This window comes from Lepus europaeus, chromosome 18, assembly GCF_033115175.1.
Source record: "Lepus europaeus isolate LE1 chromosome 18, mLepTim1.pri, whole genome shotgun sequence".
NCBI lineage: Eukaryota > Metazoa > Chordata > Mammalia > Lagomorpha > Leporidae > Lepus > Lepus europaeus.
In genome coordinates, this window is record NC_084844.1 from 45,020,989 (window position 1) to 45,035,677 (window position 14,689).

A 14,689-nucleotide genomic window follows, 5' to 3' on the forward strand; every position below is an offset into this window, starting at 1 on the left:
AATATATAATGTCCAATTCATAGACATTTTTTTCTGTACATCTTAGGAGCTACAAAAAAGGAAGCACAGAAAGACAAATCCTGTGAACCTAAATCCCAAAAAATAGAAGGAAAGTCATGGTCAGGTAACTCATTTAATCCTCCTTTAATTTACACCATAGGACAAAATCACAGTGAAAATGAAGTTAACTTGACTATGTTTTGGAATGTGTGTTTTACAGGTGAATTTTTGACTTGTAACTGGCGAATGAAGTATGTCAAATTTGAAGATGAGGAACAGGCAAACCTAATCTATGGTAACTCTAGGTTCACAGGTACATATTAACAACAAGATTAGGAAGCATAGATGATGGTTCAGAGGGTATATTTAATTTACCATGGACTCCATGATTAAAACTGGATTTACCTAAGATGCAATTTAAGATGCAATTGAAGAGTGATCCTTGCATTATTTTGTCCCTGAGAGCTATGGATCTATACAGAGAATCAGAAACATAATGAGGAACCCACACAGATGGATATTTTTGATGATGGTGTACTATTGATGGTGGTTTATGCTATTGGTGAATGCTTTTCTGCTTTCAAACTTAATGGCATTAGAAAACTTTTCTTAACTGTTACATGGCCATTCAACTGCATTGAAACCATGCTCCAGGCACACAAAAGGAATTCAGATAGTAGAACTCAATAGAAATCATTCCACTTATTCTTCTTCCTAGTATGACCACATCCAAATATAATACAGAAAAGAATATATCTTATGTTTGAAGACTTGCAATGAAATATCTACTCAACAGAGCAAACAGGAACTTTTGGCTTTGGGATAAACCTTATTTAATGATTGTTCTGAAAATTACTCATATTTTACGAAAATTCTATTTTATCATTTTTCTGTACATATCAACAAATAGTAGTAATAATTATATGAAAAATAATTTCTTGCTATTGGTGCTTACTTTAAGCCTGGCAAATAGCAGACTTTCTATCCTCAAAATATTCTGGCAAAAAAAAGTATGGCATTGGTCAGACTCTTGTAACCTGCCAGTTTGTATTCTTCTTCCTGGTATTCTTTGTTTCAATTTGTTTTACCATTTTTAAAAATTGCATGGATAATCATCAAATCTCATATAGAAAGTATGGGAGTATGATTGAATCAATGAATAAATCAAACATAAATCACTAGATAGATATTTTATGAAATATAAATATATGAAATACAGCTTCATGCTGTAACATTGAACTGCCAGATAAGCATATTAGTACACACTCTTGAGGGAGAAGTCATGGTGTTAGTATTTACTTATTTATTTCAGTTGGAAGCCCAGAGCTTAACTGGCTTCAGAAACAACCAAAACAGGAGCTCAAAAATAACAGCAGGACCACTATCTCTCTGCTTTTGAGCCCTGTTCTCCATACTGCGGCAAAAATGTCCGCAAGAGCATCACTAAATTTACATCCTACTAGAGCAGCAGTCAGAGTACCTGAAGAATGACTCTTTCCTATTAGTTTCCCTAAAAATTCTGGGCTAATTCCCATTGTCCTATAGTGGGTGACTTTGCAGTCACGTATGAAATGTTGGCCAGACCTATGTCCCTTGGTCACCCATGGGGTACGGGAGAGGAGGCTGAATGTCACCTGACTCATCTGAACTGGCAGTGGAGGAGAGAAGTTTGCCCAAAGAAAAGGCAAAATAGCATGGGCTCCTGACAGGAAGAAACAGCAGTTGTCTGTTATGATGGGCACTCATTTATTTTCCCTAAGATTTGAGAGTATTGTTTACTGCCTGGCCTGTGTTTCCTGCTTGACAGACTTACACTCAATTATAAGAAGCATTCAGTCTTACAAGGAAGTAAAAGGTAGGAGTGCCTTCAGTGGAGCTTCCTTCAACCTGCTCCAGTTTGTGCAACTCCTGGAGACGTTTGTTGGTGAAGATACCTCCTTGAGTGTCAGCGAGACCCTGGCCGCATTTTTTAAGCGGGGTTATGTTGAGAGAAAAGAAGAGAAAATGAGTGCCTTAGAACAGGTGGGTAATATTCATCAATGAAACAAGTGAAGTCACTATCATAAATAAATCTCTCCATCACAGTTGCTTCTAGTGTGGCTTTGCTTAAAAAACTTTATTTCACAAGCATAGCCATTATATTTTAGTTTATTGGTGCGTGTTCTAAGATCACACTCCAGAGAAGTCATTCTCCTAATAATAACTTGACTGCTCCTGGTACAGGGTGTTTCATTATCCAGTTTTGTTTTTTCCTCCTCTAAAGCTTGGTAATTAGGTTTTCAGGAGCATACGTGTGTATGTGTAAGGACATACATGGACATTACCTGTCATCTGTGTGAGTCTATTTACAAGTGCACATGCCTAAGGGTATGATTATGGCTAGAGTATATTTTTACGCATTGGCACCCAAGTAGTACATATTTCCCAAGGACTTAATACTTACTTGGGTGTTAGATAAATGCCTACATATTACCTTATGTGAATAATTTGTTCTCTCATATGAAATATGTCAATTAGTTTTGCCAAGCTTCTTCAGCAATCTTATCAGCTTTGTGAGTCTTCTCAACTTCATTCTAGAGCTGGTGTCCTTTTTGCTTCCTCAACTGCAGTTCCCATCATTTACCCATGTATTTTTTGTCATGAAATCTACCCAGCTGTTAATTCAATTACTATCTAATTAAAAGAATTATTCTAGCAAAAAGTCTAGAAGGTAAATAAAATTAATCTCAAGTCAATGTTAAGCAAAAATAATTTTTAAAAAAAGATCCTTTTTTCATTGTGTGAACACAGTCATTCATTGCCTTGCGCTACAACACACATCTCACTAAGAAGCCAGGCAGAGCACTCCATGTGTTGATCACAGTCCTAACAAACAAAAAGGAGTGGAAAGGAAGGATCAAATATTTTTTTAAAGATTTATTTATTTATTTGAAAGTCAGAGTTACACACAGAGAGAAGGAGAGGCAGAGAGAGAGAGAGAGAGAGAGAGAGAGAGAGAGGTCTTCCATCCACTGGCTCACTCTCCAATTGGCTGCAACAGCTGGAGCTAAGTCGATCTGAAGCCAGGAGCCAGGAGCTTCTCCTGGGTCTCCCACATGGGTACAGGGGCCCAAGGACTTGGGCCATCTTCTACTGCTTTCCCAGGCCACAGCAGACAACGGGATCAGAAGTGAAGCAGCCAGGTCTCAAACTGGTGCCCATATGAGATGCCGACACTGCAGGCGGCGGCCTGACCCACTACACCACAGTACTGGCCCCAGGAACAAAGATTTTAAGGCTTCTAGGAACCTTCCTAAGTTAATGTGTCCAATACAGAGAATTCCTGAGGGGGAGAGAGGGGAGTTGCTTATTTTCTCTAGAGGGGAAAGAGGAAAATGACATTTAGGGCATTAAAAAAAAATTTTTTTTTTTTTTGACAGGCAGAGTGGACAGTGAGAGAGAGAGAGACAGAGAGAAAGGTTTTCCTTTTGCCATTGGTTCACCCTCCAATGGCCGCTGCGGCTGGCGCATCGTGCTGATCCGAAGCCGGGAGCCAGGTGCTTCTCCTGGTCTCCCATGCGGGTGCAGGGCCCAAGCACTTGGGCCATCCTCCACTGCACTCCTGGGCCATAGCAGAGAGCTGGCCTGGAAGAGGGGCAACCGGGATAGAATCCGGTGCCCCAACCGGGACTAGAACCCGGTGTGCTGGCGCTGCAAGGTGGAGGATTAGCCTGTTAAGCCACGGCGCCGGCCAGGGCATTAAAATTAATTCTGCATTAATATCATGCTTAGCCCCAAAGTAAAGCTATATACATACATATACATACATGTATACATATATATATATATGATGCTGAAAATTTTTTGGAATAAACACAGGATGTCAGCTGGCACAATGAACACTGTGTTCTCTGTGTTTTGTTTTCCTGTCTTTCTGTTCTGTTTTTCTTAGGTAAAACAAAATGCTTTCCGAGTCCGACGGGGGCTTCTCTTAGAAGCCCTCTTTCAAAAATGGGACAGTGACAGCTCAGGCTTCCTAGATGTTAAGGAAGTTGATGAACTCCTGTACACATACAAGCAGGGAATGGAGAAAGAATCGATGAAGAAAGGTAAAATATGAGAATATATAACAACATGACTTCAGGTTTCCCAGTACTATAACATTTATACAGTGAGCATGTTGCTTATTCTTAAATCATAAGATGCCATTTCATAACTACTAGTATGAGTATAATTTAAAAATAAAAAAATAACAAGGGTTACCAAAATAAGGAGAAAATTGAGACCCTCATGTATGTGTCAGCATACTCAGGAGTTAAGAACATTGTGGAGTGCTTTGTCCACGACCTTCACTCTATATGGTTAGATGCCCGCTGTGTACCCGACTACCCTCACTCCAAGTTATAAGAATCCAACCTAGTCAACAGTTATGCCTGTTTTCTTGTTTTATCTCTGACTTCACAAGGTCTGATTCATCTTCAAATCTATCTGACTTGCAAGTTTCTCTTCAATTTATTAACTTCTCATTCTCTTAAATGACCTTTCCTCCTCCACTGTTTTTCTCTTCTGATTAATACCTCCTAGTCAAAAGCTACTAAATTCTTATCCCAGTATAATAAATTCCTTTCTTTATTTTATTAGATCACAGTTCAAATGATTTTGCTCTTCACTGGGTTTAAGGACTTATGTGGCACCGTTGATATACCTTATTTCTAATTTTAAAATTTTTATGATTTTTAAAAAGTATATTTGTTTGAAAGGCAAACAAATTTGTTTGAAAGGTTGGGAGGGAAAGAGAGAGAGAGGCTCCTTCCATCTACTGGTTTGTTTGGCTTCAATGGCCAAGTCTGGGCTCGGCCAAAGCCAGAAGACTGGAACTCCACCTGGATCTCCCACGTGGGTGTAAGTGCCCAAGTACTTGGGCCATCTTCCCGCTGCTTTCCCAGGTGTATTAACAAGGAGCTGGATCACAACAAGGAGGCAACATCTGTTGTCAAATGAAAAGGTCTGCAAGCAGGAACAACAAATTATTCTCGTCAAGGGAAGACTGATACAAAACAACTGTCATTAATCATATTGGTCACTACCTGGTCTGAGGAGATGATCGCTAAACCGATGGCAATATGGGGGAAGAAAAACACATTTAGTCGCTTTACAAAGGAATTTAAGATAGCTATATCCCTTACTGGTATCTGGGTTCATGTCCTGGCTTTGGTCCCAATTCTAGCTTCCTGATAATGCAAACCCTAGGAGACAATAGGTGATGGCTCAAATGGTTGGATTTCTGCCATTCACAAGGGAGACCTGGATAGAGTTCCCAACTCCCAGCTTCAGCCTGGCTTAGACCTGGTTATTTTGAGTATCTGGGGATTGAAACAGAAGGTGGGAGATCTCTTTCACACTCTTCCTCTAAATTTTTTTTTAATTTAAAAGAATGAAGAAGATGCTAAATTTGAGCATGACAAATTTTAAACAGCTCTTTTACTTGTTTATTGTTCTGTCCTACTCTTCATATCTTTTCTGTGTCCAAGATTAAAAATTGAGATTTAGATCAGAGGTGGCAGTGGCAGCAGGGAGAGTGGGCCATGGAGCAATGGTCCCTCAGCCCAATCACCAAGAGCACCAGGCAGGTCACTTGTAAGTATTTTATGTATGATATGTATTGGGAAGGATATCAAAGCCAGTCCTCATAGAACTGCATAGAGCAGCAAACCCTCTACCACTTGCAAATGCTCTCAGAAGAGCTACTGTGCCTATGGGACTCAGTGTAGATACAGTAACATGAGGCCCTTTACTGCAGCAGATGGCTGCTGTAGCTACTCTGCCCCAAGATACACCCTCCCCAGGCTTCCACATCTGGTTATGAAAACTATTCAACCAGAGTACATTGGTACTTAGAGATCGACGTCTCTTTGGCCAGGCTAAAGAAAAGATTTCTCCAGCATGGTGAGTAATCCAGGGCACTGCAGTGACCCCCCAGACCAGATTGAGTTGGAGCCACATTCCAGCTTGGGTGACATCAGGAGTGACTTTGACAATCTGGAAGCCAGCAGCTCATACAGCAGTGAGCGGCAGCGAGCAATAACTACTCAGTAGCCACCAAGGAATGCTGGTTTGGGGATGTCTGTGTCTGCCTGTGCTGGGACGTGTGTGAGATCTATAGTCTATGTATCCTGCACTCCTTTGACCCAGAGCAAAGCAAAGCTCACTAGAAGATCTGCATATTGACGTTTGACTACGACACAGAAAACTTTCCCAGCAAGTCAGCACAAAATGTGCAGTATTAGTATGGAAATGATCCTTAAGAAGGTGACTGCTCCTGGGAGATTTGGGATTCTCTCCAGCTCAGTTGGGAAGGCACTGTGAGGCACTTTACTTGACTGTGGCTTTGGGGTTTAGTGAAGAACAGAGAAACCCAACATGTCCCCATACTAAGGATGTCGACATGACAGAGTCTGGGGGCCTCTTCATGCATCTTTCCAGAGGGCCATTATCAGAACCCTAAAGAGTCAATGGCTGGCCCCACATCCTGGACTCTGCAAGATGAAGTTTTACCAAGCCAGAATATGCACAGCTCTTCATCCTGCTTGGACTTTGACATTCCAACTTAAATCACCCCTCTGTAAGGCCACCTTCTTCACTCAGATGGGCTGAAGTTTGCTCTTCCACATGGATAATCTCCCTGCCCTTCCTTCTAAGGCATGGAAAACCCATGCCAAGCCACCCTGCCCTACTTAACCCATTTTGGCTGTTGCCCTGCCATGTGCCATCTTGACTTCCCCTGAGCAAGGGCAGACATGTACCTCGCTCTGCTCTGCTTAAAGCCTTTAGGACCAAACTGTTCAAGAAGGGAGAGGAATAAAAAGAGGAGGAGAAGAAGTGGAAGAGGAAGAACCCACAAGTTACCTTAATCTAATTGAGGATGTTTCAGTGAGGACCCTTTTGGTTCAAGAAGTAGAAAACCCAACCCCAAGTAGTTAAATGGAAAAGGAATTTATTCTTTCATGTAATAGAGAAGCCCAGAGCTACTTCAGGACACAACAATATTTGAGAGTTCTAAAAATGACATTGCCCCTTTATTCTTCTATGAGTTAGCACCATTGTCATAAACTTTCTGCTTGTACTAACCAGGCTCAGTCTCATATCCTCACATTCATTTAAGTCCAGTGGTAGTAAAAAAGAAAACATCCTCTTCCTAATAATTTAAGCAAAATGGCTGGCATTAGGAACCAGTATTGTGGCACAGAAGATTAGTAAATGTATTAATAAAAATAATAATTTAGGGGCCAGAGTAGTGGCATAGTGGGTAAAGTAACCACCTATGATTCCAGCATCCCATATGGTCCCCAGTTTAAGTCCCAGCTGCTCCACTTCGAATCCATCTCTCTGCTTGTGTGCCAGGGAAAGCAGTGGAAGATGGCCCAGGTACTTGGTCCCCTGAACCCATGTGGGAGACCCAGAAGAAGCTTCTAGCTCCTGGCTTTGGATCAGCCCAGTTCCAGCTGTTGTGGCCATTTGGGGAATGAGTCAGTGGGTGGAAGATATCTCTCTCTCTCTCTCTCTCTTTCAAATAAATAAATAAATCTTTTAAAATAGCAATAATAATTCAATAATAAATAAATGGAGCACTTGTTATTGGGAGGTCAATTATAAAGTGGTAAAAGTGAGCAGGGGTTATAAAAGTGGAGTTGAAAGGAATGACAACAAGATATGTTGCCAAACAGTAACGGGATAAGATATGTGGTTTATTGGATACGAAGGCAAATTTTAGGCAGGTGTCAAAGAAGACCCTGGAGTTTCACAAAGCCCAGTAGCAGAATTAAAACAAAGCAAAACAAAAACGGAAGATGACATAGAGTCATAATGATTCAGCATAGAAAGTCACTGTAAATTATTTGGCTGATATACCTGTTTTCCAGAGAAAGCAGAATTAAGAGCTTCATCTTGTAAGAGCAGAATGAAATTTTCCTACACCTATGTACACATTTCTCATTAGTTCTTGATTTTGTGTTTATGTCTTTTAGCTAAATTACACATCCAGTTTCCAAAACCACACCCTGGTCATGAAGTGAGGTTATCTTCAAAACAATTTCAGAAATACATAGAATTGGTTGTATCTGAACTCAGGGGCAATGAAGATCAAGTTCTGGAAAGCGTTGTGGAATTTCTAATGAACACTTTAGAGAGGAGTCACATTGAGAGTCTGAGGAACTGTGCCAGACGGAAGTGGCTGCACCAAATCCAGCATGCTGCAGAGACAAGTGGAGTGTCCCTGGAGCCAGTCTACACTGAGACCTTTAAGGCCCTCACCCAGGTATGTTTCCTGAAGTCATATATAAGAGGAAAAATTTACTCATGGTAGGTAATATTCAATGAGTGTAAATGTATAGCACATTGACTTCTCTTGAAAAATCACTGGGTGCTACAATAGATGTTTTATTCATTCCAATACATTACAAATGACTCAGATCCTGAGAGAGAGACAACTGGAATGAATGTTGGTTGGCAAGATAGAAGTAGAGAGAAAAAGTAGAAAAGATGTATTGGGATTCCTAATTTCATTTGTGCTAAGAGTCAAATAAGCCTAGAATAGACAATATATTAATAATAAAAATGTCAGGAAATATGCAAGAAGTTCAAGCCACATATCTCTTGAATGATGTTTTGGGAGTCAATTTTAAAATGAGCTACTTAAATCATAAATTCATTATAAAGTAGAATCCAATATCACACAATATTTTTTTTTTTTGGCCAGGCAGAGTTAGACAGTGAGAGAGAGACAGTTATAGACAGTGAGAGAGAGACAGAGAGAAAGGTCTTTCTTCCGTTGGTTCACTCCCCTAATGGCTGCTACTGCCGAAGCTGCACCAATCGGAAGCCAGGAGCCAGTTGCTTCCTCCTGGTCTCCCATGTGGGTACAGGGACCCAAGCACTTGGGCCATCCTCCACTGCCTTCCCGGGCCACAGCAGAGAGTTGGACTGGAAGAGGAGCAACCGGGACTAGTACCTGGCACCCAACCAGGACTAGAACCTGAGGTGCCGGCGCCGCAGGTGGAGGATTAGCCAAGTGAGCCACAGCACCGGCCATCACACAATATTTTTACAACACTGCCTAGGAGGAAGCTGAGACTATTGCAGAATCCTGTTACATAGAACACATGGCACTGAGGGGCTACTACCCACGATCTTCCACCTTCTCAGAGAATCCCAGATTGCTACTCCTCTGAGGCAGACAGCACAGTTGTCTTCTACAAATATCACAAACTCCACTTATCCAGGGAACCCGTGCCAGTCACTTCAACTAAACAACAACTCTTGTTCATTAGGATTATCTCATGAATGACTCAGTTTTCTAGTGTATTTGGAAATGGTGCGATTAGAAACAGGATACTATGAAGAAAAAGAGATGTCACCTCAATTTGCTTCAGAGATCCATGGTACCCTAAGAGAAATCTTACTACACATTTGTTCATTACTCCATAGATCTTGTTCATAGGAAGGAGGAATAAAGGCAGAAGAAAAATAAAGTCATGAGAAGCAAATCCAAATACATACAAAGAAAGAAATATCAAAGAAAGTGTCTCTCATTCCAAGTTTATTCTAGTCAACATATGTGCTAACATAGATGAGGGTCTTCAAAAAGTTCATGGAAAATTCATATTATGAAAAAACTATGCATGGATTTCAAGTTCTTTTCACACCAAAATAAACTGATGCTGGTTTGTTTAACATAGCTGAACAGGATTTAGTGTGCGGCACTAAGAAGGCTGACACATCTGTTTGGAAAGAGTCTCTATCAGAGCAATTTGAATTCTGTTAAAACTGAAGCAAAAACAAACATCCAGTTTATGGTGAAGCTTGGATCGGAGGATGGTGAAATCCTTGATGACTTGCAAAAAGTTGATGGGGACAATTCCCCAGAGAAATTGGGAATTTGCAAATGGATACCTCATCTTAAGAAGAGAGGAGAGGCCGGTGCTGTAGCTCAATAGGCTAATCCTCTGCCTGCGGCGCCAGCACACCGAGTTCTAGTCCCGGTTGGGGCGCTGATTCTGTCCTGATTGCTCCTCTTCCAGTCCAGCTCTCTGCTGTGGCCCGGGAAGGCAGTGGAGGGTAGTCCAGGTCCTTAGGCCCTGCACCCGCATGGGAGACCAGGAGAAGCATCTGGCTCCTGGCTTTGGATCAGCGCAGTGCGCTGGCCACAGCATGCTGGCCGCAGCGGCCATTGAGGGGTGAACCAACGGAAAAGGAAGACCTTCTCTCTCTCTCTCTCTCTCTCTCTCTCTCTCTCTCACTGTCCACTCTGCCTGTCAAAAAAAAGAAGAAGAAGAAGAAGAAGAAGAAGAGAGGAGAAATGATGCTGAGGATGAAGCCTATAGCAACAGGCCATCCCCATTGATTTGTGAGGAAAAGATGACCATGTCCATGTCCTAATTGAAGAGCACCAACAATTAACATCACATACAATAGCCAACTCCATAGATATCTCACCTTGTTCAGCTTACACAGTTCTTACCAAAAAGTTGAAATGGAGCAAGCTTTCTTCTCAATGGGTGCCAAAGGAACAATAACATCTGTTTACCTGGAGAGTGTTTGAGACAGTTAGCCAAGGCTTTAACAGAAAAATTCCCCAGAAGTCTTCATTAAAGAGTGCTCCTGCTCATTCCTCTCACTGAGCAAAGGCAATTTTTTTGAGAGTTTCAATAAGAAATCATTGGGCATCCACCTATGTAGTCCTGACTTGGCTCCTTCTGACTTATTTTTGTTTCCTAATCTTAAAAATGTCCGTAAAGGGCACCCACTTTTCTTCAGTTGATGATGTAAAAAGGACTGCATTTACATGGCTAAATTCCCAGGACCCTCAGTTAGTTAAGGATAAACCAACTGGTATCATCACTTACGAAACATCTTGAACTTGTTGGAGCTTATATTGAGAAATAAATATCTTTTTATTTCTATCTTCCTTTCAAATATTTTATTTATTTATTTATTTGAGAGGTAGAGTTACAGACAGTGAGAGGAAGAGAGAGAGAGAGACAGAGGTCTTCCTTCCGTTGGTTCACTCCCCCAAATGGCTGCAACGGCCAGAGCTGTGCTGATCCAAAGCCAGGAGCCAGGAGCTTCCATGGTCTCCCATGTGGGTGCAGGGGCCCAAGCACTTGGGCCATCTTCTACTGCTTTCCCAGGCCATAGCAGAGAGCTGGATTGGAAGAGGAGCAGCCAGGACTAGAACCAGCAGCCATATTGGATGCTGGTGCTGCAGGCCGAGGATTAACCTACTACGTCGTGGCGCCGGTCCCTATTTCTATCTATAAATTCCATTTATCCACAGACATTTTTAAGTCCCCTTATAATATTGTTTATAACATTTAAACATTTTAGGTACATGGAATTTTCAGTTATTTTAAGTAGAAATAGCAGTTGCAGAACGTCTGCATTCTTGGCTCCAAGAAGTCCTTTCCTGGAATGATGCAGATCAAACAGCCAGACCATGTTAAGAATTCATGAGACAGATGTGTGGCACAGCGGGGTAAGCCCCTGCTTGGGGTGCTTGCATCTTCTATTGGAGTGCTGGTTTGAGCCCCGGTTACTGTGCTTCTGACTCAAATGGAATTCCTGGCTCCTGGCTTCTGCCTGGCCCAGCCCCCAGCTGTTGTGGCCATTTGGGGAGTGAACCAGTGGTTAGAAGATCCTCTCTCTCTCTCTCTCTCTCTCTCTCTCTCCCTGCCTTTAAAATACATAAATATTTTGAACAGAAAGAATTTCTTAAAAGCATTTTCCCCACATTTACATCATCATAGTTGATCAAGAGATAGACGTGAAAGGAAGGCATCTTCTTGCCCCAACTCTCTCAAATAATACTTTTTAAATTAGCTTATTTGTATTTGTTTGAAAGGCAGAATGAGATAGAGAGAGAGAGAGAGAGAGAGAGAGAGAGATAAGGAAGGAGGGAGGAAAGAGAGAGAGAGATCTTCAATTTGCTGGTAAACTCATCAAATGCCTCCAAAAGCTAGGCCTGGGCCAGGCTGAAGCCAGGAGCCTGGAACTCTATCCAGATCTCCACATGGGTGGCAGGAACCCAAGTATTTGAACCATCATTTGCTGCCCCTCAGAGTGAGTGCATACTAGCAGGAAGCTATATCAGAAGCAGAGGCAAGACTTGATCCCAGATGCTTCAATTTGATATGCAGGCATCCCAAGTGGCAGTTTAACCCATTGCTCCACAATGCCTGCCCCTTAAAAGGATACTTTTAATTGAAGCCCAGACAATATGTCTTAGAGTTCAAAAAGATCCCAGCTTTAAACCTCTAAATTTGAATAGACTTGAAAATTTGCTGTTGTTTCCCATTGGCACAGAGGAAATCTATTCCACTCAGTAAAACTTAGGTTTGGGGGATAGCTTTGGTGTCAGCCTTTTCACCATTGCCCATGAATGCTAAAAATTGCATCATCTATTCAGGGAAATGAAACTAAAGGGGCCAGGTGAGGGGAAAGTATCTCATGAGACAAAACAAGATTGGGGAAGTTTTTTGACTGTTTGGCAAATAGATGATCAGAAACATTTTACCATAGGATGCTGAAGCCCATGGAAATAAGAAGATCAGTGCGCACATCTCCCTCCTAGAAGAAAATGTACTTCTGCCACATAGAGGGAATGTTGCACTGAGGAACGTGGCGTGCACCTTAGATGATGCTCCATTTGTCCTGAACAAAGTGCTCTACCGGGACATGAAGGGAATCAGGTAATTAATTCTTGGAGAGGTTGGTTTCATTCTAAAACAAACAAAAACTTCCTTTCTGCTAGCATCAAAATTCTAGCCAGCTACTCAGGACAGAAATGCCTCAAGTCACCAATGCTTTTTAAGAGTGGGAGGTGTTGGTCTTCAACTCCTGGATGATTTTGCTTCATCGTTTCTGGAGCTCACTCTAGCAGTGACTTGCCGTGTAGGACTCTGCTTCGCAATAACAGCTCGATATTCTGCCTGCTCTAGAAGTTCTGTCTCCTGAGTCCTGCTTATACATGGTTTCTCTGTTAATATCTAGGCTTGTTTTTTTAAATGTTTCTCTCAAGTCAGATTCCCCAAAGGTAATCTTATCTGCACCCACTTTTGTGACATATAATGCCTGTGACTGTGGATGAAGAATTGATCTAGCTTCCTTATGGTTTAATCTAAAGCCTCCCACTGTGCCTCTCTAACAGTCTCATAGTCCTTCTCCTCAGCTTTACAGTAGTGGATGAAGGGAAGCCCGTCCATGTCCCTCAAGTTCAGTACCACGGGAACATCTTCTTCTGGAACCATTCCCGCAGTAAGGAGGATTATAATGGATCGTTCCTGGCTTTGCCTCTTCAGGATGCATATATGAGGATCTTTGGGGTCTTGGCTGTTGACACACTTAGAGATCCCCATGAAATAAACATCTTCCTACCTCATGAGATCAGATTCTATCAGGTAAGTCACAGAAGTCTATACGAGCAATGGTAGGATGGCCTCTCCTATACTTTGTAAAATGTGAAACCTGAAAACCAGAGGAATGTAAATCTCTGTATATAGACAGTGGCATCATCCTTGCTCCTGTTCCCTCTATCCATGTCAGTTTTTGGAGAGGTTCCCCGTTTCTTATGAAGAAACTGACCACCTCAGTAGTATATCCACGCCTCTCTGGGGAGATTTTTTTATTATTATTATACAGGCAGAGTGGACAGTGAGAGAGAGAGAGAGACAGAGAGAAAGGTCTTCCTTTACCATTGGTTCACCCCCCAATGGCCACTGCGCCCGGCGCACTGTGCTGATCCAAAACCAGGAGCCAGGTGCTTCCCCTGGTCTCCCATGGAGTGCAGGGCCCAAGCACTTGGGCCATCCTCCACTGCACTCCCGGGCCACAGCAGAGAGCTGGCCTGGAAGAGGGGCAACCGGGACAGAATCCGGTGCCCCAAACCAGGACTAGAACCAGGGGTGCCGGCGCCGCAGGCGGAGGATTAGCCTATTGAGCCGCGGCGCCGGCCAGGAATAAGTTTTTAAAAGGGACATATTTGCCGGCGGCCATTGGAGGGTGAACCAACGACAAAGGAAGACCTTTCTCTCTGTCTCTCTCTCTCACTGTCCACTCTGCCTGTCAAAAAAAAAAAGGGGGGAGGGGGACATATTTGTGTTTTATCAATAGTGGTACCCAGAAATCCTTAATTCTTTTCACAAATAGTGCTAAATATGATACACATCCCCACAGCTGTACAATTTTTGAGGCTGAAGAATAAAGAAAAAGCCTAAGTACTTCATCAATGTTCATGTTTTCAAATTAGATCGCAAAAAATACAGTATCTTTTAAGACTATTAAATGGCTACACCGTTTCTACAAGCGTTTTCATTTAAACTTATAGAAATTACAATGAATGAAGAATGAAAGCCTTTAAATAGACTGTGGCAAACAGGAAGTCAGGACTTTACTACTCCTTATTTATGCTCCTGTAAGCCTCTGGTCCTTTATGTCATTGATTTTTTTAAAATATTTATTTATTTATTTATTTATTTATTTGAAATCAAAGTTACACAGATAGAAGGAAAAGCAGAGAGAGAGAGGTTTTCCATAGGCTGGTTCACCCCCTCCCCAGTTGGCCACAAGGAGCTGGGCCAATCCGAAGCCAGGAGCCAGGAGCCAGGAGCCAGGAGCCAGGAGCTTCTTCCAGGTCTCCCATGTGGGTGCAGGGGCCCAA

General features: G+C 42.1%; 1 protein-coding gene across 1 annotated transcript in view; it reads left to right on the forward strand.

The window, feature by feature from the left end:
* EFCAB5 (EF-hand calcium binding domain 5) overlaps positions 1-14,689 on the forward strand; it is a 138,160-nt gene that overhangs the window by 97,295 nt on the left and 26,176 nt on the right. The window contains exons 13-19 of the mRNA XM_062216307.1: positions 47-124; positions 221-313; positions 1,808-2,022; positions 3,932-4,088; positions 8,004-8,293; positions 12,553-12,722; positions 13,202-13,430. Of these exons, the coding sequence (XP_062072291.1) occupies positions 47-124; positions 221-313; positions 1,808-2,022; positions 3,932-4,088; positions 8,004-8,293; positions 12,553-12,722; positions 13,202-13,430 (1,232 nt within the window). The remainder of the gene's footprint in view (positions 1-46; positions 125-220; positions 314-1,807; positions 2,023-3,931; positions 4,089-8,003; positions 8,294-12,552; positions 12,723-13,201; positions 13,431-14,689) is intronic.